Genomic DNA, 23,284 nt, shown 5'->3' with positions numbered 1-23,284 from the left:
GACATTGAGCTTGATCGAGCTGGAATACTGCAAAGGTAATTTGCACAAATAGCATTTTATCACCAATCTATATGTACTTATGAAAAGAGCCAAACATATCTATCTAGCCATAGGATCCCGACCCCTGGTTTAGGGGATATGATCTACCGTATTCCACACCACAATCTGGGTTTGATTCCTGTTGCTTTCAAGATTATACAATTGTATTTGAATGTGATCAGTGATATGTTCTGACTGATCAATCAACGTATTTTTTGTACTTAGTTTTAACTGCATCCGTTGTTCCATCCATTATCTGCACCTTTTATCCTCATTAGGGTTGCAGGGTTTCTGAAGCCCACCCCAGATATCTTCAGGCAGTGGGCAGGGGACACCCTGAACTTGTATGCAAATGTGATCAGTGATATGTTCTGACTGATCAATCAACGTATTTTTTTGTACTTAGTTTTAACTCCATCCGTTGTTCCATCCATTATCTGCACCGCTTATCCTCAATAGGGTCACAGGGTTGCTGGAGCCCATTCCAGCCATTTTCCGGCAGTGGGCAGGGAACACCCTGAACTGGTTGCCAGCCAGTCATAGGGCACACAATGAGAGACAACTCATTCGTTCATTCCTACCTAGAGACAATTTGGACCAGCCAATCAACCTGACATGTATGAAACCGATGCAAGCATGGAGAGAACATGCAAACTCCACACAGGAAGACTACTGGTGAATAGAACATCACAAAAGACTGTTTTCTGGGGGCCCACTCTACACTCCAGAGTGCCTTATGGTTCGGAAAATACGGTACACAAATGTTTCTTAGGTTTCCCACCATGGTTCCCACTCAGTCCCATGAAAAACGAGAAGGAACCTCGCTTACAAGCACTGCTTACCGGGCGTACTGCTCAGGGCCAGGCCCTGCATGTCTTCTCTCTCCAGCAGCTGGTGGCCAGCCACCCTCCTCCAAGCCGATCGCCGCTTGGACACGGACCAACCGCAAGCGTCCTGCTCCAACGAGCAATGCGAGCCAAACGGCATCGAACCTGAACAAAAACAAAGAAGTATGTCGTCAGAGCTGACGGAAAAAAGACACCGAACTCTCTCCCGAACGCTCCGCCGACCCCCTCAGATTCCTGATTTCCCCGTGGAAGGAGACGAGCTGTTTGTAAATCTGGAAAGAGGAAACAGGCGACGCTTCGGGGACGGCGTTATTGATTCGTCGATCGCTTTTGTCGTCAGCCAGTTTACGAGCGCGTTTGCACGTAAGCCGCAACGGAATTGAAACAATCAAGACGCGACTGTATCTAATGACTTTGAGCTACAACTCGAGACGTCTCGTGGGTTTCGCTCAACAGGCGCTCATTGACGACTTCCAAGGATTACAAATGGTGCTTCAATTCAATCTAAGTGCTCGGTATTACGATACTGTCGTTTGGAAACATGCCTTTCCTGTGGAACTGCTTTAAAACTAGCGTACCACAGGGAAAAAAAGCCTTACTCCGCAGTGCAAATTTCAAATTTAGATATTTTTTCTTATTCTTTGATAAAATAAGAAATTAGGAAAGATTGACCTCATTGATAGAAATGTTGCTTATTTAAAGTGTGAGTGATATTTTAACTTGTTTTTGTCTTAAAATGAGAACTATGCTTCAGATTATACCTAAGTTCGGGCCTACAAAATACAGCCCGACCCGACCCGCGATAATATAAGCCCGAATCCGATCGAACCTTGGTCAAAATGTATTTTTCCAGGGATTCTGTTCTGCTGATTTTGAAGTATAAAAAATGTGACAATTATTATGTATTTTATCTTTTTATTTGTAAAGCTTTAGTTTGTGTTTCCTGTGTTTTCAGTGTAAACGTTTAAGTGTTAATTTTGCTTTACTTTTCCCCAATTTAAGTCATTTATAATAATACATAATAAATGGTAATACTGTACATGACTTAAACAATAAAAATAACCTAAGGTGCCATTTGGCTCCAGACTCTTGTCGTCGTTTCAAGACCATGTTCACCTAATTGCGAATGAGGCAAAATCGAACATACCACTGTGAGGGAAGGGGGGCACCATGAGACTGGACATAGGCCGAGGCACAAAACAGATTCACCCTTTTTCTTGGGAAATTTGGTTTATGCTGCTTTTGTATTGTTTAACCATATTAGCGCATATTATTAACACTTAACACTTTTTTTTACAACCCTGATTTCTTTTGGTGCCCTCCTGGGCACTTGATGCCCTAGGCCACAGGTGTCAACCAGGCGGCCAGCGGGCCAGATCAGGCCCGCCAAGGGATTGAATCCGGCCCGCGAGACAACACTCAAAGAAGCACAAGAGAAAAAGAAGCTGCAGGTTGAAATATGTCAACTTGATGTTGTCAAAGCCAGGTGCCTCTCACAAAGACACAGTACTTGTATTTATTTCTCTCTCTCTGTCCCTCTGTCTCTCTCACTGTCTCTCTCTCTCTCTCTTCCACACTTTTTCTCGCACTCTCTGTCTCTTTCACTCTCTGTGTCTCTCTTTTTCTCTTCCTTTGTTGCTCTTTTTCTATTTCTATCTCTCTGTCTTTTTAACTTCTTTTGCTCTAACTTCCTTTTTTCCTTTTCTCTCTTTTCTCTCTCTCTCTTCCTACCCTTTGCGTTTTCTTTTCTCTTTTCTCTCCTTCTCTCTTTCTATTTCTCTTTGGATTTCTTTCTTCATCTCCATTTCTTCCCCCTCTCACACGACTTCTCTTTTTATCTCTTTTGTTTCTCACGCTCTCTCCCTCTCTCTCTTTCTTTGTCCCACCCTCTCTCTTCTTTCCCCTCCCTCTTTCTCTTATTTCTTTATCTCTCTTTTTCTGTCTCTTTAATCTACTAGTCCGGCCCCGACAGAATTTTTGTTCTATCGTGTGGCCCCCGAGTTAAAATGAGTTTGACACCCCTGCCCTACGCGCGTCGCGCGTTATGTGCATTTGCGGGGCTACGGCCCTGATAAGGAGTATTTGTCTTCGTTCTTGACACAAGAATCAAATGATTGTAATATGAATCCAAAAATTTGCCGTCGGGTCGCATGTGTGCCACAATAATTAGCCGCTTCTTATCAAAGGCCCCGAAAATTCAACACGGCTCATCACAAGGTAATGAAAAAGCATCAGTGCCAATAAATCCTTACCGCAAATGAGACCCTCGTCCTCTCCTAAGGGGCAGTCGGTGTGGAAATCGCAAACGTATTTTTGCTCGATGCAGTATTCGGAGTGTTCGCAGTAGAAATTTGTCCCGCAGTCCACTTCTGGTCGGACGACCTCATCATCTACTTCTATGCCGATAACAGAAAACAAGAATCTGTGTTATATGGAAAGAAATTCTTATTTATTGTTCTCATAATTTGCTAAACCCCCTAGCAAAAAGTATGGAATCATCAGTCTTGGACAAGTACTCACTCCAACATTTTATTCTGTAGAACAAACTCAGATAAAAAGCATGAAACAATCATAAAGTTTTTTTTAAAGTGCAACTCCTTGGAATTGAGAATCACTGAAAGAGATGAATAATAAAACGTTGTGGTGGTCAGTAAATGCTACTTTTATTGACCAAGCGCGGGGAAGAAAATATGGAATCGTGAAAAACAGACAAAGAAATAGCAATCAAAACATATCACTTGTATTTAGTTGCACCACCTTGGCTTTTATGACAGCTTCCAGTCTCTGAGGGATGGACTTGATGAGGACAATTTTTTTTCAATTTCCATCACAGGTTTTCAATTGGGTTGAGATCTGGGCTATTTGCAGGCCATGACATTGACTGGGTGTGTCTTTCTCCAAGGAATACTTTTACAGTTTTTTCTCTGTGGGATCTTGGAAATTCAGTTCATCATCCCCAAACATTTTTTCATTAGAAGGAATCAGAAAGCTGGCCAAAAAGACAATGTAAACCTGTACATTTATTGCGGATTTGATCACAGCCATCTCCCCAGTCCCTTTGCCTGACATGCAGCCTCATATCATTAACGACTGTTTGAATTTGGAGGTTTTCTTCAGGATGTCCTCTTTGTAAATCCCACCGGAATAGCACCATCACCTTGTCCAATGCAGACTCGTGACTCATCACTGAAGATAACCTCCATCCAGTCATCCACAGTCCATGATTGCCTCTCTTTACCCCATTGCAGTCTTGTTCTTCCGTGTTTAAGGGTCAACGGTGGTTTCCTGTTAGCTTTCCTATATGAAAATCCCATTTCCCTTAGGTGATTTTGCACATACATTGACTCCAACTTCCTCCCATTTCCTTTTCATTTGCCTTGTTGTGCATTTTCTGTTTTCAAGACATGGCCTTTAGTTGTTTGTCTTGACACCTACATGTCTTCTTTGGGCTACCGGTATGTTTGACCTTAACAACCTTCCCATGCTGTTTGTACTTGGTCCAGATCTTCGATGCAGCTGACTGTGAACAGCCCACATCTTTGGCAACCATACGAGTAGAGTTACCTTTTTTGAGAAGTTTGACGATCCGTTTTTTGACATCTCTCTTGTTGGAGCCAAGATTCTTGCAATCCACTTAGTCCAGGAGCCCTCCAAGGTGTGATAACTGCACTGTTTTTAACTGCTGACTAACGGGCAGACTAAATTCAAACCAGGTGCCCAATTAAGTAAACTGACTGGGTGTGTCATTTTTTTCAACTCAACTGCACTGCTTCAATTTTTTTCCTCAGAATTGAGTGATCCCATATTGATTTCCCTGCAATTGCTTTATTAAAGTAACAATTACCCACTATTGCAATGTTTTTTCTTAGGTTCTTTTAGTGTTTCTGAATGCTAATAGGTTTCACTTTGGAATGACCTTACTACTGTATTGTTTCATGTTTGTGATCTGAGTTTTTCTACGGAATACAATGTCTGAGTGAGGGCTTGTCCAAGACTGGTGATTCCATACTTTTTGCTAAGGGTAGTATAAGATGTGGATGACGTTTGCAGTATTTAGTTGAAACCTGAACATTTGAAATTCTCTTCACATTATGAATAGCAGTTAGCATGTATGCCTCATAGATCTTTGGTTTCAAACATATTTTTAACTTTCAAACTAAATGAATACCTATCTACCAAGAAATAAATTAATAATACAACTTTTTATAGCACCGGAAGCAAAATCCCTGATAAGTCGGAAAACTGAACGGGTCCAATCCTGTAACATATACCGATTTTCTCCGATATTCGTTAAAGAGCTGTATCTGCAGACCTAATGAATATTCGCAAAATCAAGACATGTGGGCCAAATCATTGATTTCCAAGTTTGGCATTGAATGTGAGAGCTATGAATAAAAATATGCTTGCTTCAGTTTTCATCCAGATTCTAAATATAAAAAAAGAAACACTCATGCGCGGGAACACAAACGCCAGCGATTCGGCAATCGCCGGGCAGAAAAGTCAGGCGCGGGAAAACAGGAAGCCAGGGGCAGACGAGTAGTATACCGGACAGGACAGACGGGATCGACAACAGATACAGGATACACGAGCAGGATACTGGACAGGACGGGACAGACGGGATCGATACCGGATACTGGATACACGAGCAAGATACCGGACAGGACGGCACAGACGGGATCGATCCCGGATACTGGATACACAAGCAGGATACCGGACAGAGTCAAAATGCATGCCTTGCAAGTGCAGAGGTTCGTTGACGGACTGACAAGGAGTGAATGAGAGCACTAAGTTTAAATAGGAGGGAAGCCAATCAGGCAACAAGCAGCAGCTGGCGCCAAACGGGCGGGCCCAAGTGAGGTTAATGGGCAATCGTGACAAAAGAAGGGAATGATTGCGAAAATGCGTAAGTATCTGCTGGATGGTACAGTGAATAGTGTAGAAATGTTTATATTTTTTAGCATTTTACCAGTATATTACTTTTTATCAACTACATAATTAAATATGTATCAATTTTTAGGAACAAACTTTAATAATACTTTGAATTTCTTTTAGTATGTGGCTATTTTTAAAGCAGTTTTGGGTGGTCGCTTTAATGCAATGTAGGCTAATATGAAGTCGTTTAGGTTTTGCTGGTCATTTAGGAAAAAAATGAAATACCGTAAATTCCGGACGATAGAGCGCGCCTGATTATAAGCCGCACCCACCACATTTTACATTCTGTCTACTATCTCTTCTTTTAACTGATTTGGGTGGGTCCTGAAGTCAGACCAGCTGAGAACCAGTGCACTAGACTACACACATCTTCTAGAAACAAAAAAAAATGATTGCTACCATGAACTCACCTGGTTGACAATCTGTGAAGTGCACCGAGTCGAGCGCCACAGTGGATCCGTCTCCCAAACATCCCGTGTAGCTCAGAATCACCTGGAAGGGCTCGTCCAAGGGGCCTATTTCAGTTTTCACAATATCCCATTCCGTCCTGCCAAACAAATTCACAATTTTAAAGTAAAAGTGTGTAATAATTCACGACTATGAGTCAATGTAGCGTCGTATGGAAGGAAACGAAGTGGAACTTGGAACAGAGAGGACATCTCTTTTTATTATGGAAGTGTGGTGAAAGCTAAATCATCGAAAATATGAAAAAGTGAAACAACTTTGAGAAACTTGGCTGGCGTCGCCAGAGCGCATATCATGTCATTACTCCTCGAATAATCCGTTCCACTCCGATGGTGGTCACAGCAGGACTTTTTGGAAGGTTCTTACTCACACCAACCTAGAAATCTGCACACAAGTAGAAGAATCACTCTCTGGACTCAAGCCCGGTCTCAAAAGGGACCAGAAGAAATGCAAAAATTATAAAAAGCTTCTTTTGGTAGCATGTGGATGTAGTCATGAATAGTGCATGATATGAGTTGAGAATTGTTTGATGACCTAAATAAATGTGCAAATGCTGAAACTTTTGGGTCCCAAGTACTGTATTTTCATAAATATACGTATTACATTTCAATAAGAACATGTGTTGCGCTCTATTTTGTGAGTGTGTGTGTGTATGTGGTTTTTATTACTTGCTTGTTTTATTCTTGTTTGGTATTTTGTGTACAGCGACCTTGGGTGTCCTAAAAGGTGTTTTGAAATAGAAAGTATTGTTATCTGCACCGCTTATCCTCAGTAGGGTCGCGAAGGTGCTGGAGCCAATCCCAGCTATCTTCAGGCAGTGAGCTAGGGACACCCTGAACTGGTTGCTAGCCAGTCGCAGAGCACACAGAGACAGACCTAAGGACAATTCGGACCGACCAATTAACCTGACATGCATGTTTTTGGGAATCTGGTAGGAAACCAGAGTGCCCAGAGGAAACCGAGGCAAGCTCAAGGAGATCATGCAAACTCCGCACAAAAAGGCTGGTAGCTGGATTTGAACACAAGACCTCGGGACTGTGCCGCGGACGTGCTAACCACTCAGCTGCCGTGCCGCCCTTGGTTGGAACCTTTAACGACTAGTGTCCAAGGCCACCATTTCCTGTGATGTGTCTTAGGCAAGCACAGCCTGGTGGTATTATTATTATTATTATTATTATTATTACTTATAGAACAAGGTTTCACATTGGGTTGAGGAGTTGCTCAATTGAGGTAGAAAACTGCAATACCAAGTTACCAATTATTTAATTAAGTGTGGTGAAAATAAGAAGTCCAGTTCTATCTATGTATTTTTTTGCAGATATGGGTTGACAGTAGTTAAAAACCAGGGTTGGGTAGGGTTACTTTAACTGGATTACTTTCAATTACTTTTGGATTACTCCAATACCAAATATGCTAATAAAAGACAAAAGAAACTAAATATGAATAAAATGATGACTCACAACACATGGTAAGCTTTCTCTCCTGGCTTTGATCTCTTTGATCTCCGGCAAAACTAACATAAAATGCCACAGAAACAAAATGAAAATAAATCCAAACAGCTTGCCAACATCATTTTTGCCGTTCCATGTATTCCGTTACTCCCCAAGCCTGCACAAAATTTAGTAATTGTATTCATATTTAGTTTCTTTTGTCTTTTATTAGCATATTTGGTATTGGAGTAATCCAAAAGTAATAGAAAGTAATCCAGTTAAAGTAACGCTACCCAACCCTGTTAATAACTACGATAAATCTCTTCATGGGATTGGGTCTGAGAAGCCAATAATGGGTATCGCATCGGGTAAAATACTGCAATACCAAGTCATAAAGAATTTAGTCGGATAAGTGTGGTTAAAATACAACAGAAATAGTTTAATGTAAATTTATTTTGAAAATATGAGTTGACAGTAGCTTGATAACTCCATGAAATTTGTACACAGTTGTGTTGAAACGTCAGGTCTCGAATAACCCAAATTTAATGAACTCAGTGCTAAACTTTAGTTTGATTGGGTCTGAGAAAGCAAGATTGGGTATCACAATGGGTAGAAAATTGCAATTTCATGTTACAATAAAACTCATTTCACCACGAATGTTTTACGCATATATTATTTGCAGCTTTTGGGGCTCTTCCTGTTGGAGTATGTGTGGAGTGACACTTGATAGGTTTAGGATGGGTAAGTAAAGAGAAGAACAGCTTGCTTAGAGGGTTGATGAAAATGTTCTGAGATGGTTTGAACATATGGAAAGAATGAATGAAGGCCGTTTGAAGAAAAGAGTATGTAGTGCAGAAGTGGTGGGAAATAGAACGAGAGGAAGAATGGAAAAATGGTTTGATGGATGGGGTGAAACGTGTTCTGAATGTGAGTTAGGGTTATTTTTATATAATATTCATGTACAGGGGATTTATACGTAAAATGTGTGCCTGTAAAAGTGAAGATTACTATTGGAGCCATAAAAAAATTGCTTTGTTAGTCCGATCATAGTGAGAGCTATGTGGTAGGTCTTTAATTACCGTATTTTCCGCACTATAAGGCGCACATAAAATCTGATTTTTTTTTTTAAAAGCTGACTATGCGCCTTATAATCCGGTGCGCCTTATATATGGATCAATATTGAATTGCAAGGTCTAGCAACTAAGAGAAGCAGCCACCGACTCCATTTTTCGCGTAGAAGAAGTGCGCTGTGCATACTGGGAAATATTAAACAACGATTCTCCTTTATTTGTGCGTTTGTATAAAGACCCTGAAATGGGCCCTATTAAGAGACACGCTTACAACGCAGAGTTTAAACTCAAGGCGATCAGTCACGCAGTAGAACACGGAAATATAGCAGCAGCGAGAGAGTTCATCATTAATGAATCGATGGTGCGGAAGTGGAGGAAGCATGAGAATAAGCTGCGCCAAGTAAGGAAGACTAAACAAAGTTTCCGTGGCAATAAAGCGAGATGGCCACAGTTGGAGGACACACTTGAACAGTGGGTTGTTGAACAAAGAGCAGCAAGTAGAGGTGTCAGTACAATAAATATTCGAATGAAGGCAACAGCGCTGGCACGGGAACTTAACATTAAAGAATTCAGAGGTGGTCCTACTTGGTGTCTGTTTATGTTTTACATCTTACAGTTATTATGTTATTGCTTTATTGTTATTGTTTTGCACTTGTTGTTTTTACACATTACGAGTGTCACTATATTGCGATTGCACTTGCGTGTTGACTAAAAGGAGGAAAAGTAAAATGTTATGCCTTGCTGTGGTTCAAAGATGTTAAAGATGTGTCAAGAAAATGCTTTACCTCAGAGAAAATAATAAAACAGCTGTTTATTCATTTTGGGAGTGAATGGATTTGTGGAAAGCTTGTTTGTTATCTATCAATAAAGTTTGACTGACCTATCTGACTGTTTTGTTGACATTCCCTTTAGCGCAGCACTATCTAATGGTTGCATAACGTAACTACATCCTCTACTGTAGCCAAGTCAAGTCAAGTCACATTTATTTATGACGCCCTTAATCACAAAAATGTCCCGAAGGACTGCACAGGGTTACAATTACACAATTGCACAATTACTTGATCTTAAACCAGCATGCACTTATAGCGCCTTATAATGCGGTGCGCCTTATGTATTGAAAAAGTTTTAAAATATATCATTCATTGGAGGTGCGCCTTATAACACGGTGCGCCATAGAGTGCGGAAAATACGGTAATTCAATTAGGTTCACGGGACCAGTCTTTCTCAATTAGTGGGTTAGGACCCAAAAGTATATCAGAAGTCGGACGGATCCAAGAGTGTGTGCTGGGTATGGATGTGAATGGCAAAGGATAGTTAAGAATGACTGATATCATATGATGCGGAGGGGGCAAACCGGTGTATGCTGTCTCAATGTTCAGTGTCAGGTTGGGAAGAGCGAAGGGGAAGAAATGTTTGGTGGATGAGATTGTGTTCTTGACTCTAGCTACCTCCCACTAGGGGGATATGGCTTAGATAGATAGATAGATAGATAGATAGATAGATAGATAGATAGATAGATAGATAGATAGATAGATAGATAGATAGATAGATAGATAGATAGATAGATAGATAGATAGATAGATAGATAGATAGATAGATAGATAGATAGATAGATAGATAGATAGATAGATAGATAGATAGATAGATAGATAGATAGATAGATAGATAGATAGATAGATAGATAGATTGATTGATAGAGGCTGTTCTTAATGCTAGCATTTATTTTATCTTCTTATAAAACAAGTAGTTTGTCATGGAGCGCTATCTTTTCAAGCTTGTTAGCAGGACACTGACCCCAGAAGGTTCTTATTATAGCAAATGCTTGTCTATTCTTCAGTCCAAAGAGATTTCACAAATTCAATTCCAGAGTCCACCTTGGCAAAAGGAGTGCTTCTATCTGTGCTAGAGATGGCCGCAACGTGGCATTTAATCAATAGCAAATACCTGCTCTTACTTCACAAACAACGCTCTTGACTTTTCCCATATGTGGCATTGTAACACCGCCAGGAATAGTGCTCCTCATAATATTACGAAAAGAGAAAAGCCATTTTTTCTTTGGGGTTGTTCAGAAGCTGTTTAAGCACGCATTGTTGTTGTTTTTTAATGGTCAAGAATACTTTTTTTTTAATCAATGATTTTGATTTTAGTTACGGATGGTTCTCAATGACACAAAGACATGAAAAGTCAATATTTTTTTCTCATTTTGAGTTCAGTTTTGAATTATGAATAATTCTATTTTGCTGCAACATGTTTTTTTTCTAAAAGTAGAAAAAAAAGGGAAAAAAATAATTTGTTGTTATTTCAATATATTATAACACGTTTCTTGAATAGGATCAGAAAATGAACCTTTGGAGGGACGTACATAATTTTGTTATGTTTCAGCCATCTTGTACACTAAGCTAAAAAAGCAGGAACTTAACAATCCAACATTTCCTAGATGAGACCATTTTTTGTTTTTTTTTAAGTTTATGCTTTTCAGAAAAAAAAAATTAAATATACTCGAAAAACTAAATCAGTGGGAATTCATTTTTGCACATTATAATACCAAAAACAATAAGAATAATCATGTTTTTTTTTGTTATTGGACTGATAAAAAACTGGTTTTATCTGTGTTATACACACCAGTCAGATAGTTATCATGCATCCCCAAGAAATACAGACAGGTATCAAACTGTGTTAGCCTGCTTCACATTTCCTACCAAAATCCAACTAAAATACACTACATAAAATAGATTCTTAACCCATGAGCAGAAAAGCTCCCTTATTTGAGTATATTTTGTCTTGTTTTAAAAAATAAGCAGAAAATAATTGTTCCTTCTGGCAGATAGTAGTTCATTTTTTTCATTTAAAGGTTATTCTTATTGATAAATAACATTACTGTATGTGGGATTTTACTGTTCTTTTTATTACTATTAAATCTTTTTTCGTCTTGAAAAATAACAAATCTAATACGTAAATGGGGGGAAATGACTGGGTAAATTTTCAGTTTCTTTAGTAAAATGAGAAAGTAATCATTCAAATCAGCATAATAATGGAAGGAAATGTTTTACACATCCTAAGCAACAATAAAATAGTTCATGTATTTTTGCTCATCGTTGAAATCAAAAATGTTATTTTTAATGAATACAATATTTTTTACCACTACAAGGCGCTTAATAATACACAATTTCCCTTTAAATATATTTTCCTGTACATGAGCAAGTAATTAGTATATAAAAACAAAATATACTGGTCTGCTGCCACCTACTGACATGGATGAATACTACAGTTACTCGATTGATCACTGGAAGAAAGCAAAGATACTTAACGATGGCATGCTTTTTTGCAAAGTAAAACCCGTGAATTTCCTGCGGCATACCAAACGTGGTTTCAGGGCCTTAGACATTCCTTAAAGACAAATATTTACAATTACTACCGTATTTTACGGACGATGAGGCGCACCTAAAATCCTCAACTTGGTCGGAAATTTGATAGTTTGCTTTATAACACCGAATATGGCGGATACGATTGGAAAAGTATACATTAATTATAGGTAGATACAAGGTTTTACGGTAATATTTGAGCAATGATTGTGCAATGTGCAAGGGAAATTAGAGTTTTATTATAGTTTGAATGTGCCTTTTTAGGATTTTATCCTCAAAAGTGGCTTAACGAAGCCAAAGATTATATCCAGGTGCTGTTTATATTCTTGCAACAATTGTATCCTCTTAGGGACTTCTAACTATTAAGAAAGATGGCCTTTGTTTCTGTTCTGGGAAGTCCGAGGAAGCGCTTACAATTGCATCCTTTTGGGGCCTGCTAACTATTAATCAAGATGGCCTTTGCTTTGGTGCTGGGAAGTGCCGGGAAGCCTGCTTAAGAGTTTTCCTCCCTATATTCCTTTCTTTTATTTTTCTTACTGCTCATTTATTGTGTTCATTCACCATCTAGTGACCACATTATTCACTTCATTTAAACATGTGTTTTCTGTCTAAACCAATCAGATTATTTTCTTGTATTCATGTGACCTCGCTTAAGCGAATCAGATGTGTTGTTCTTTGCCTGTGCTTTCCAATTAATGAGTCTCTTGCCATAGGCGGAGAGTGATTCCTTCCTGAGCCGATTTTGGAGCCACGCGCCTCTGATGCAAAGGCGGTCAAAAACCTTAATCTCCAACTCAGAGTGTTTTAAGTTTTAACCTTGACACAATGATTGACAAAATTGACAAATATCGATGACTTCAATTGCAAAACATTTTATGTAACAGGTAATGAACCCGAGTAAAGATGGTGAGAGTGCTGACACTTTACCACGAGACTGCCGGTGGTATATTTTACATTCGAAAAGGCATTTGGGCTTATCCAATTATCACACTTTTTTTAATGCGCCAGGAACACTCGTTTGCATAGTGTACTCGATTAAACAGTCTCTGCAGTTCTTCACCAGTGAATGTTAAAGAATGGAGAAAAAAATGGCCCTCTGCTAGCCTATTGGTGCTAGCTGCATGGGGCTTTGCAGGCAGGTCTTCATACCTAGCCTGGGGCTCGTTGGCATTTGTGGACTGCATAGGCAAAGAGTCATCCATAACATTCTGGGAGCAGCTGAAAATGCTTCATGCTAGCTCTGGTTGAGGAGGGGGAGGTGTTGCGTAGTGTGCTACCTGGACATTAGTCAAGAGATTGATCACCCTCGGCTGGTTCGCCTGGGTGAGGGTGCCTGACTAAGACCCGAAACACCCCAATACCCTGGAAGAGTCACAAATTATGTGTCCAGGTTGCACCACAAAGGTGTATTGTGTAGCTATTGTGTAACAATAACAAGTTCTTTCTCACATGCATACATGTGTCACAAACCAGGACAGGAAACAGGAATGAGAACCCAATCGCGTAACGTTACTCACAATTTAATGGGGAAAAGAGAAATGAACGTACACTCGATCCGGGGATCAGTGGTCGCGGAAGTAGATTGAAATCAAACAGATCGGGCCAAAAATAAAACAGGATCAAAACACAGGCAAAAACGGAGATTCACAGGACTTGGCATATCACACCGAGTCTAGCAGAAGTTTCGCAGACGCTCTGACACCAGGCAACTCGCAAGACCGCGTTTAAGTAGTCCAGCAGCAATCTGTCAATGCGTTTCGCTGGTGTCAGTAGGCGGGGCCAATCGGGCGCCGTGGCAACCGTGACAGAACCTGGGGCCACAGGGCGGGGACCAATTGGGCGCCATGGCAACCATGACAACATGTTAAACAGCAACATTATTGACGCACAGGTAAAGAAGCAGAAAGACTGTTTAATCTGTCAGAATGCACTATGCAAATCAATGGTGTGGCTCCGTAAATTAGTACGATAATGGGGTAAACTCTAATGCTGTTTCCTATGTCATCTGTACCACTGGTGGTCTACTTGGGTTCGATTCCCGTTGCATACAATGTTGTGCAAGCTTGTTCAGCAGCACCTATTAATGCATACCATTAATGCACAGATATGTACCTCTACACAAAGAAGCTTTTCCTGTAATCTCATTAGCCTTGTAGTCTGGTGCGCCCTATGTATGACAAAAGACTATTTTTTGGGGTAGTGCCTTATAATCCGGTGTGCCTTATAGTGCGGAAAATCAGGTAATTTTCATCTAGGTAAAAGACATTGCATTGTGTGCTTGCTCACTTGTGCCGGTCTCTCCTCTCAGACGTGTAGATGTCAACCCAAGAACGGGAGTAGAGTAGCTTGATCCTGACAGTGAGGTTCCCACTCCACGGTGATGAGTCATACAAGGCCAGATGCAAAAAACACTGTCTCTCACTTCCAGGCATGACCGGGCTGGTTAACCCGTACTCGCATCTCCCCAAAGTCTCGTCGTCAGGGGAAGGGCTCAGGAGAAGAAAGTGACCTTAATGGACAAAGTTTGACGTTAAACAGCCGGCCAAGAGCTTTATTTGCGAAACGGTTTGACACAAGCTGGAGAAATATCAAAAAACAAAGGTCTTGAGTAAAACCAGGGAGTGTGGCTATTAGGACATAGGATTTTTTTGGATAAATACGATCCAAGGAGTATAGATCAGGGGTGTCAAACCCATTTTAACTCGGGGGCCACACGATAGACAAAACATTTTCTCGGGGGCCGGACTAGTATATTAGAGAGAAAGAAAAAAAAGAGAAAGATATAAGAGAAAGAAAGGGAGAGAAAAAGGGAGAGTGAGGGACAAGGAAAGTGAGAAAGAGAGAAAAAGAGAGATAAAAGAGAAAGAACGTGAGAAACAAAAGATATAAACAGAAATATAGTGAGAGAGGGGAAAAATGAGAAAGAAGGAAATCCAAAGTGAAAAAGAAAGAGAGAAGGAGAGAAAAGAGAAGTGGAGATAGAGAGAAAGGGAGTAAGAGAGAAGGGGAAAGAAAAAGAGAGAGGGAAAGAGAAAAAGGAGAGAGAAAAGGAAAAAAGGAAGACAGCTAAATAAGTTAAATAGACAGAGAGATAAAAAGACAAAGAGGAACAAAGAAAGTGAAAAAGAGAGACAGAAGGAGTGAAAGAGAGAGAGACAGAGAGTGAAAGAAAAAGGAGGAAGACAGAGAGAGACAGAGAGAGAGAGAGAAAGAGAAAGAGAAAGAGAAAGTGAGAGAGCGAGAGCGAGATAGGGAGAAATACAAGTACAGCGTCCTTGTAAGAGGCACCTGGCTTTGGCAAAATCAACTGGACATATTTTGACCTGCAGCTCGTTTTTCTCTTGCGCTTCCCTCAGTGTTGCCTTAGCCTGATCTGGCCCGCGGGCCGCCTGTTTGACACTCCTGGTACAGATCAATACCGAACCGATACCAATACTTTTTGCTTGGAAATCTCATGATCATTGAAGAATCAAACCCTTCCCACCATGTTACTTTTAGATTACTATAAACACAGCCTAAAAATTCTCTATGTTTATTGAAGGTGTTGTAAGGAATTTAAAACATCGTTTCTCTCTGCCGCCATCTCCTGGCTTAATGTCATGATCTCAGCTTCAGTGGGTAAGTAAGTTGATGATGCCTGTGCAAGTGCATGCATTTCTTAGACACGCTCCGATAAACTTTTCTTGGGGTTACAGTTGGCCTTTTCCTTTTCGTACTTTTGCCATTTTCATGCTAAAATAAAAACAACTGCATAACTTGCATCAAGTCATTCTCAATTTCGTATTGTGACTAAAAATACTGTGATGAAGAGATAAAACCCAATGCATGTAGGTGTCGTGTGCATCCCCGGGGGTCTCGTGGATGGGATCTGACGCACTCCACGCCGTGATCTGGGTTCAATTTCCGTTGCATTCAAAGTTAAGCAATCGTATGCAATTGGGATATATTCTGACTGATCAATCAATGCGCAAAACGGCACTGTTTTTTGTGACACACTAGTCCTTACAGTAGTTTTAACTCAATGCGACTTATAGTTTGGTGCGCCTTTGTCACGACCAGAACGGAATCAGGACCCAAATGCGTACTGTTAACCACAAAATTATTGATAGAAAGAGGGAGGGCAGCGGCCGTGTTCCGGTGCTCCCTGGACGCGGGAAGCAAGCCGTTCACACAATCGGATCGTGATCCGAATACGGAAGTGGATCTTTCGAAGCGGGAGATGGCGGTATCAAGGAAGGAAAAAACAGGTTGATAGCCGGGACAGGGGAGCGAAAACTTGGTCGGATCAAAAACGGGTCATAAGCTGGGACAGGAGAGCAAACGTGGTCAGGGTAAAAAACAGGTCGAAGCGGGACACAAATGGGGTGATCAGGAACGGACGGGGGGGAAAACGGGTGCCAAAAGTGGGACCGACGGTAGTCAGGGTCAAAATGCTTGCCTTGTAAAATCAGAGGTTCGCTGACTTACTGACAGCAGGAGAGTGAAAGGACTGGGCTTAAATAGGACTTAAATCAGATTGGCGCCAAAACAAGCAGGCACAGGTTATCCAAATCACTCATCACGACAGCCTTATAGTCTGGTGCGCCTTATTTATGAAAAATGTATCAAAAAAGACTATTTATTTGGAGTGCGCCTTATTAAATACAGTATCTAAAATCTTACATTCTTGTAACAATAGTTAAAATGGGAAGACAGTATCAATCTCAAGACAATAGTATCGATCCGATCCAAGCACTCGCTTAGCATTGACAATGTAGATATCTGGATCAATCTGCCCACCCTCGGTGGCTATGAATATTCGATGTGAGGCTCTCACCGTCAGGGTTCCCCTCCGAATGGTCCGTCTCAGGCGTCCGACCCTCTTGCCGAGTCTGCCGTGCTGACGATACAATCCAGTCACTCCGCTGGCTGTGATTTGATAAAGTCCAGAGACACGGCGACTCGAAATCGCAAAAGAACCCTGCGAGATAAAAACACTCATTACTCAAAAACGAAAGAAAGTAATTCAAGCTTGAGGAAATTACGGAGATGAATGGAAATGTTTGACTAGGAGCCAAAAGCCACAGAATGCTTTGAGTCCATCATTACCAGGGTTCGGTAGGGTCACTTTAACTGGATTACTTTCAATTACTTTTGGATTACTCCAATACCAAATATGCTAATAAAAGACAAAATAAACTAAATATGAATACAATTACTAATTTTTGTGCAGGCTTGGGGAGTAACGGAATACATGGAACGGCAAAAATGATGTTGGCAAGCTGTTTGGATTTATTTTCATTTTGTTTCTGTCGCATTTTATGTTAGTTTTGCCGGAGATCAAAGAGATCAAAGCCAGGAGAGAAAGCTTACCACGTGTTGTGAGTCATAATTTTTTTCATATTTAGTTTCTTTTGTCTTTTATTAGCATATTTGGTATTGGAGTAATCCAAAAGTAATTGAAAGTAATCCAGTTAAAGTAACCCTACCCAACCCTGATTATTACCAAATTTTGCTTACAGAGCCTCATTACACATGCGTAACTAACCGGGGGAAAAAAAGAGATTTTTTTTAAAAACCATCCAACACAGTAGATTCATTTTATTCTCAGGAAAGGTCTTTCGGAAGGTTCTTACTGAAAGCAACCTAAAAATCTGCATGCAAGTTGAAGCACTCTGGACTGAAAGCCTGATCTCAAGAAGGACCGGATGAAGTGCAGAAAACAGTAATCCCTCGGTATAACGTGGTTTACTTTTCATGGTTTTGCTTCTTTATGGATTTGCATTGTGCATCGTATGTGTTCTGAATTCTGATTCGCTAAACAGTCTCCCCGCTTCTCATGATTTGTAATTTTTTAAATCGTTTTTAATAGCAGTGTCAAGGCAACAACTGCTTATCAGAGACATTTGGGATCCAGTGTCTTGCCCGAGGACACTTTGACATATAACACGGAGGATCCTGGAATCTAACCTGCGACCTCTTGATCCCAAGATGAGCGCTTTACCTCTTGAGCCCCAGATGATGGCAGTAGCACTTTAGCCACCTTGGCTTTCTGTGAGAATTTCAGCCCACCCTACCAGGTGACTGTGACTGTGCATAAAAAAAGGAAAGTTGACTGTGAGGGTCGCCGCCTCAGGACAAGTAGAAATTTGAGTATTTTTTTACTAAAATCTAAAACAACTATTTGCTTAATTTGCCGAGAGACTGTTGCAGTTTTAAAAGGATATATTATCAAGAAGCTTGAAAAAAAACACTGTGCAAAGGTGAAGCAGCTGGAAGCTGTTTTAACAGCACAGCAGCTCTTTTTCACGAGACCCTGGAAATCAAATGAAAATACTACAAAGGCGAGCTACGAGGTTTGATTGGCTGGCACTGTAAACCTTTCACAGAGGTTAAATTTATGAAAGACTGTTCAAAGAATGCCAGGCTCACACATTTTTAGTTTACCAAATATGGCCCACTTTCTAAAAGGTTTGGACACCCCTGGTTTATACAGTACTTTTATTTGTCAAACAAATGCTGAAGCCTGTAAAATAGTTTGTTCTTTGGTTTTAGCCTATAGCAGAGTATTTGACCGTTTAAAAATGGCTAAGAATAAAGGTTTTTTAAAAGTAATCCGTAGTGTATAGGAAAATGGTCTTATGGAAAGAATATCGGAATGGTCATAAGTAACCTCAATTTGGTGAACCACTTGCTGGGTACAACTCCAATTGGGTTTAGCATTGGGTGGAAGAATTAATCAATGAAAAGGAAGAAAACACCAATTTACCAAGAGTTAAATTGTATAAGTGTGATAGAAATACAATAAATCTAGTTCTGTGTGCGTATTTTTTGGAACAAATAGGTTTACCCTAATTTGCTCACTACAATACATCTTCACATGGGAATTGTCATGCTGTTTGTTGTTTCTCTCAGTTTTTATTGGAAAGAAAGGAAAGGATTGCACACGCGACCCAGTGATCGCTGGTCGCGGGAAGCAGGTCGCTCTTAACGCGGAAGGGGCACCTCCGTGGCAGGCAATGGCGGTGTCGGGAATGAAAAAAAACGGGTCAGTAGCCGGGACAGGAGAGCAAAAACGTGGTCGGGAACAGCAACCAGTCGAAATCCAGGAGAGGAGAGTAGACGTGGTCGAGATAAAAAACGGGTCAAAGCAGGAAACAGACGGGAGCAAAAACATCAGTGAGTCAGTGTCGAAAAGCTTGCCTAGAGTAAACTGAGGTTCACAGACGGACTGACAAGAGGTGACGGATAGACGAGGGTTTAAATAGTTACAGGGAGCCAATCAGATTGCGAGGCAGTTGGCGCCAAAGGAGAGGGCACAGGTGAAGCATATCGGTAATCATGACAAAAGTATGATACATTTGCTGAACCCAGAGCTAGAACAAACTCCGATTTGGTCTGAAAAGCCAATACTGGGTTTCACATTGGGTTGATGACTTGATCGATTAGTGGTTAAAAAACTGCAGTACCAAGTTAACAAGAATTGAGTTGTATACGTGCAGTGTTCATTTTACCTCTGAAAAGTGATGGGTCCCGGGGACTCGCATGCTCAAATTTCTATGGGTCCCAACAGAGATCTATGGGTCTCCAAAATTTAGTGTTATCGAGGTTGAAATCGTAAATCGGCGACAAATATATAATATAAATCTACATATTCATTCAGTTTTAATCATCAAATCATTAATTCATTTTCTGCATCAAATTATTGTCGGTAATATACCGATTCAAGGGAAAACCACAAACGTGTCTTTTTTTATTTTCTCCTTTTATACTTCCTTTTTCTTTATACAACATCATTCGTAATATCAATCATCAAAGCAAGTGAGCCGTTTGAGAGCCGGCTCTTTTGAATGAGTTGAGCCCAAAAAGCCGGTTCTCTAAAAAAAAGACGGACTTCCTTTCACTACACAACGAGATCTCGTTGGCCAAGGTCGCCGTGCAGACGAAAACTCGAACCGCGAGACCAAAACAACAATGGCGGATCTGCCTGACGAAAAGTCTGGAGTGCAGTAAATCTTTGTTAAAAAAAAGTAATCAGGTAATAACGACAATTTTGTGGCAAAAAGGTTGCGTCCCGGGGACGCACGTTGATCCCGGGGACGCAAGTTGATATGAGACTACGCGTCCCCAGCAAAAATGATGCGTCTAGGACGCAGGGACGCGGGCAAACGAGAACACTGTACGTGTGATAAAAATTCAATAAATCATTGTTCAGAAATGCAAGAGAAGAAAGTACAGTGGAACCCTGGTTCAGTACGATACTATAATAATAGCAACAATAACAACGGTTAACCAAAGTTTTAAACGCAGTTTAAAACTGCGTGTTAGCGTAATCTTTCGTACGGAAGATTACAATAACGCTAGCGTACGATTAGCCTGGGTTAGCTTTGTTTACGTTAAACATTCAAGTTAAACATTCAGGGTGTTGGAACGGAGCCCAAAATTCAGGGTGTTGGAACGGAGCCCCCTTTCCAATGAACCGCTCACCACTTGTTGTGGAGACCCGGGTGCTAAATGACTTGTAAACGACCTGATTTTTTTATTTTTACACGTTCATGTTAGCGTAATCTTTCGTACGGAAGATTACGATAACGCGAACGTACGATTAGCCTGGGTTAGCTTTATGTTTACATGAAACATTCAAGGTAAACATTCAGGGTGTTGGAACGGATTAAAACGATTTACATTATTTTTAATGGGAAAAATGATTTCGGTGATCGAACAAATCGGTTTTCGAACAGGGTTCTGGAACGGATTATGGTGGAGAACCGAGGTTCCACTGTACAGTAAATAATGAAAACATTCCCCTTTGAGCCAGAGGCTCATTACCAAATCGTCATTACACATACGCACAAAACACGATGATTACGTAAATATGTGACTTATCGATAAAGGGGAAATTTCTTTCCATAACTATCCAACACAGTTTAGTCATTTGATCTGAGGAAAGGTCCAGAACGTGAAATCAATTATCCCCACACAAGCAATTAGCACTGTGTCACGCTCTCAAATTCCTTCGGATAAAATCAGAACATGCAAAAGACAGTCGGGAACTCTGTTTATTTGTGCGGGCCAGCGTCAAAAGGCACTCAGTACATGATGAAAGCGGTCATGTGACGGCTGAAGAGGAAACTGGCACTTCAGCTAATTTGCCAAACAGATTCCCTGCGGGGATCATTTCGGCGTAAGGTCGGTTATTAGAGTGTTATTTTTCTTTGGGGAGGAAAAAAATGGAGCTATTTCCTCTCGTGATTTAACTATAGCCTTTGCTTTGCTGACAAAAGAGTCAGGTCTCTTAATCTGCGTCCGTTTAATTGATTGCCAGTTAAAGCGAGGGAGCTTATTGGACGAGCTCTTCTCTTCCATTGTTTTGTTCATTTCATTGGAATGTTTGGTTTTTGCTAATGAAGGAGAAGCAGATATATACTATATATAAATATACAGTGAAGAAAATAAGTATTTGAACACCCTTCTATTTCTCCCAAGTGGAAATCATGGAGGGGTCTGAAATTTTCATCCTAGGTGCACACTGTGAGAGATAAACTAAAAAGAAAAATCCACAATGCATGATCTTTTTAGTATATATATATATATATATATATATATATATATATATATATATATATATATATATATATATATATATATATATATATATGTGTGTGTGTGTGTGTGTGTGTGTGTGTGTGTGTGTGTAGGTAGGTAGGTAGTGTTGTGATATTGAAATATGTATTTCCCTATATTTAGTCATGATTATGTACGTTCCTCAAAAGTAGGTAGGTAAGTAAGTAGGTAGTTAGTTAGGGAACTAGACACAACACACACAATAAACCAATAGGTTCCATCAGAGTGTGACTAACCAACAGTCCAACAAATCCAATCACGGGGTGTAAACACATGTACAGTTCTTACTCTAAAAAAAAAATTAAAAAAAAATCTATATATATATATATATATATATATATATATATATATATATATATATATATATATATATATATATATATATATATATATATATATATATATATATATATATATATATATATATATATATATAATGTGTGTGTATATATATATATATATATATATATATATATATATATATATATATATATATATATATATATATATATATATATACATATACAGTGGAACCTCGCTAGTTCGCGGTTCCACTTTTGCGGGTTCAGAGCTTCGCGGGTCTAAAAAAATATACCTTACCTTCTCAATAAAAGCATTTATTGACATTGAGCGCGAGCTTATGTCAAACGAGGACACGGTGTGGACACTCTTATTGTGAAGGGGAGGGGGAGGCCCTGACACAATGCTTAGTCATTGCTGCTCCGGAAGTCATTGCTGCTTCACTTGACTTTAATATACCAAAAGCGAGCGTTGTTTGTACAACCTAAACACGGCTAATTGTGTGTGGTTTCGTGTATTTGTAAAAGCCGTTTGATGGCGCTAGCTAAAGTATGTTGTTATTGTCAGAAGGTAGCTCTTTCACTTTCATTGAAATGAACACAGACCATTTTTTAACTGTTGTTTCCCAAAACGCTTCACAAACACTCATCAAATATCACATTTTCACTGTTTTTATTTTCAATATGTAACCGGTAGTGTTAACAAGCGAAATAAACTGCGATTGCTGCATGTGGTTGGGAGCGTTTAATACAATCATACTGAATGGTTCGTAGTGGTTTCGCCACAGTCCTATTCCGTGTACATACAACATATTTTACAGTTTTTTTTTTGTTATAACATGAATTTCACTCTCTCTCTCTCTACCCCTATTCTATTTGCTGTACTGAATACAGGAGGGGTATACTGTATACCTGTATATGTTTTTATTTAAGCATTTTTGAAGGGGTGCCGCTACTTCGCGGATTTTCAGTTTTCGAAAACCAAGGGATTACTGTGTATATATATATATATAAAACCCTGACCCTAATGTGCATTCTTTTGTTCCAGAGTCAATCCATGCCTGTGACCAAACAATCCGACAAATCAAATCGGGGAGGATAAAAAACATCAACACATGGACAAGTTCTTACTCTGAAGATCTCCGTGTGAGTTGGGTTCATCAGGAAGCAGCTGATCTGACATGTTGTCCTGGAAAAAAATGTCAAGAAGACCGTAGGAGTGGCTGCAGACTGAGG

The 23,284-nt window shown here is 40.0% G+C and overlaps 1 protein-coding gene across 1 annotated transcript in view; it reads right to left on the bottom strand.

Moving 5' to 3' along the window:
- Positions 1–23,284, bottom strand: part of ltk (leukocyte receptor tyrosine kinase) — a 139,334-nt gene that overhangs the window by 64,935 nt on the left and 51,115 nt on the right. The window contains exons 2-7 of the mRNA XM_088354741.1: positions 23,180–23,278; positions 16,963–17,106; positions 14,433–14,655; positions 6,230–6,366; positions 3,140–3,283; positions 882–1,031 (exon numbers count right to left, since the gene is read on the bottom strand). Of these exons, the coding sequence (XP_088210867.1) occupies positions 882–1,031; positions 3,140–3,283; positions 6,230–6,366; positions 14,433–14,655; positions 16,963–17,106; positions 23,180–23,278 (897 nt within the window). The remainder of the gene's footprint in view (positions 1–881; positions 1,032–3,139; positions 3,284–6,229; positions 6,367–14,432; positions 14,656–16,962; positions 17,107–23,179; positions 23,279–23,284) is intronic.

Source organism: Urocampus carinirostris, chromosome 15 (assembly GCF_059441175.1).
Source record: "Urocampus carinirostris isolate Australia breed hairy pipefish chromosome 15, RoL_Ucar_1.0, whole genome shotgun sequence".
In the NCBI taxonomy this organism is placed as follows: Eukaryota; Metazoa; Chordata; class Actinopteri; order Syngnathiformes; family Syngnathidae; genus Urocampus; species Urocampus carinirostris.
This window is presented reverse-complemented; position numbering and strand designations above follow the sequence as displayed.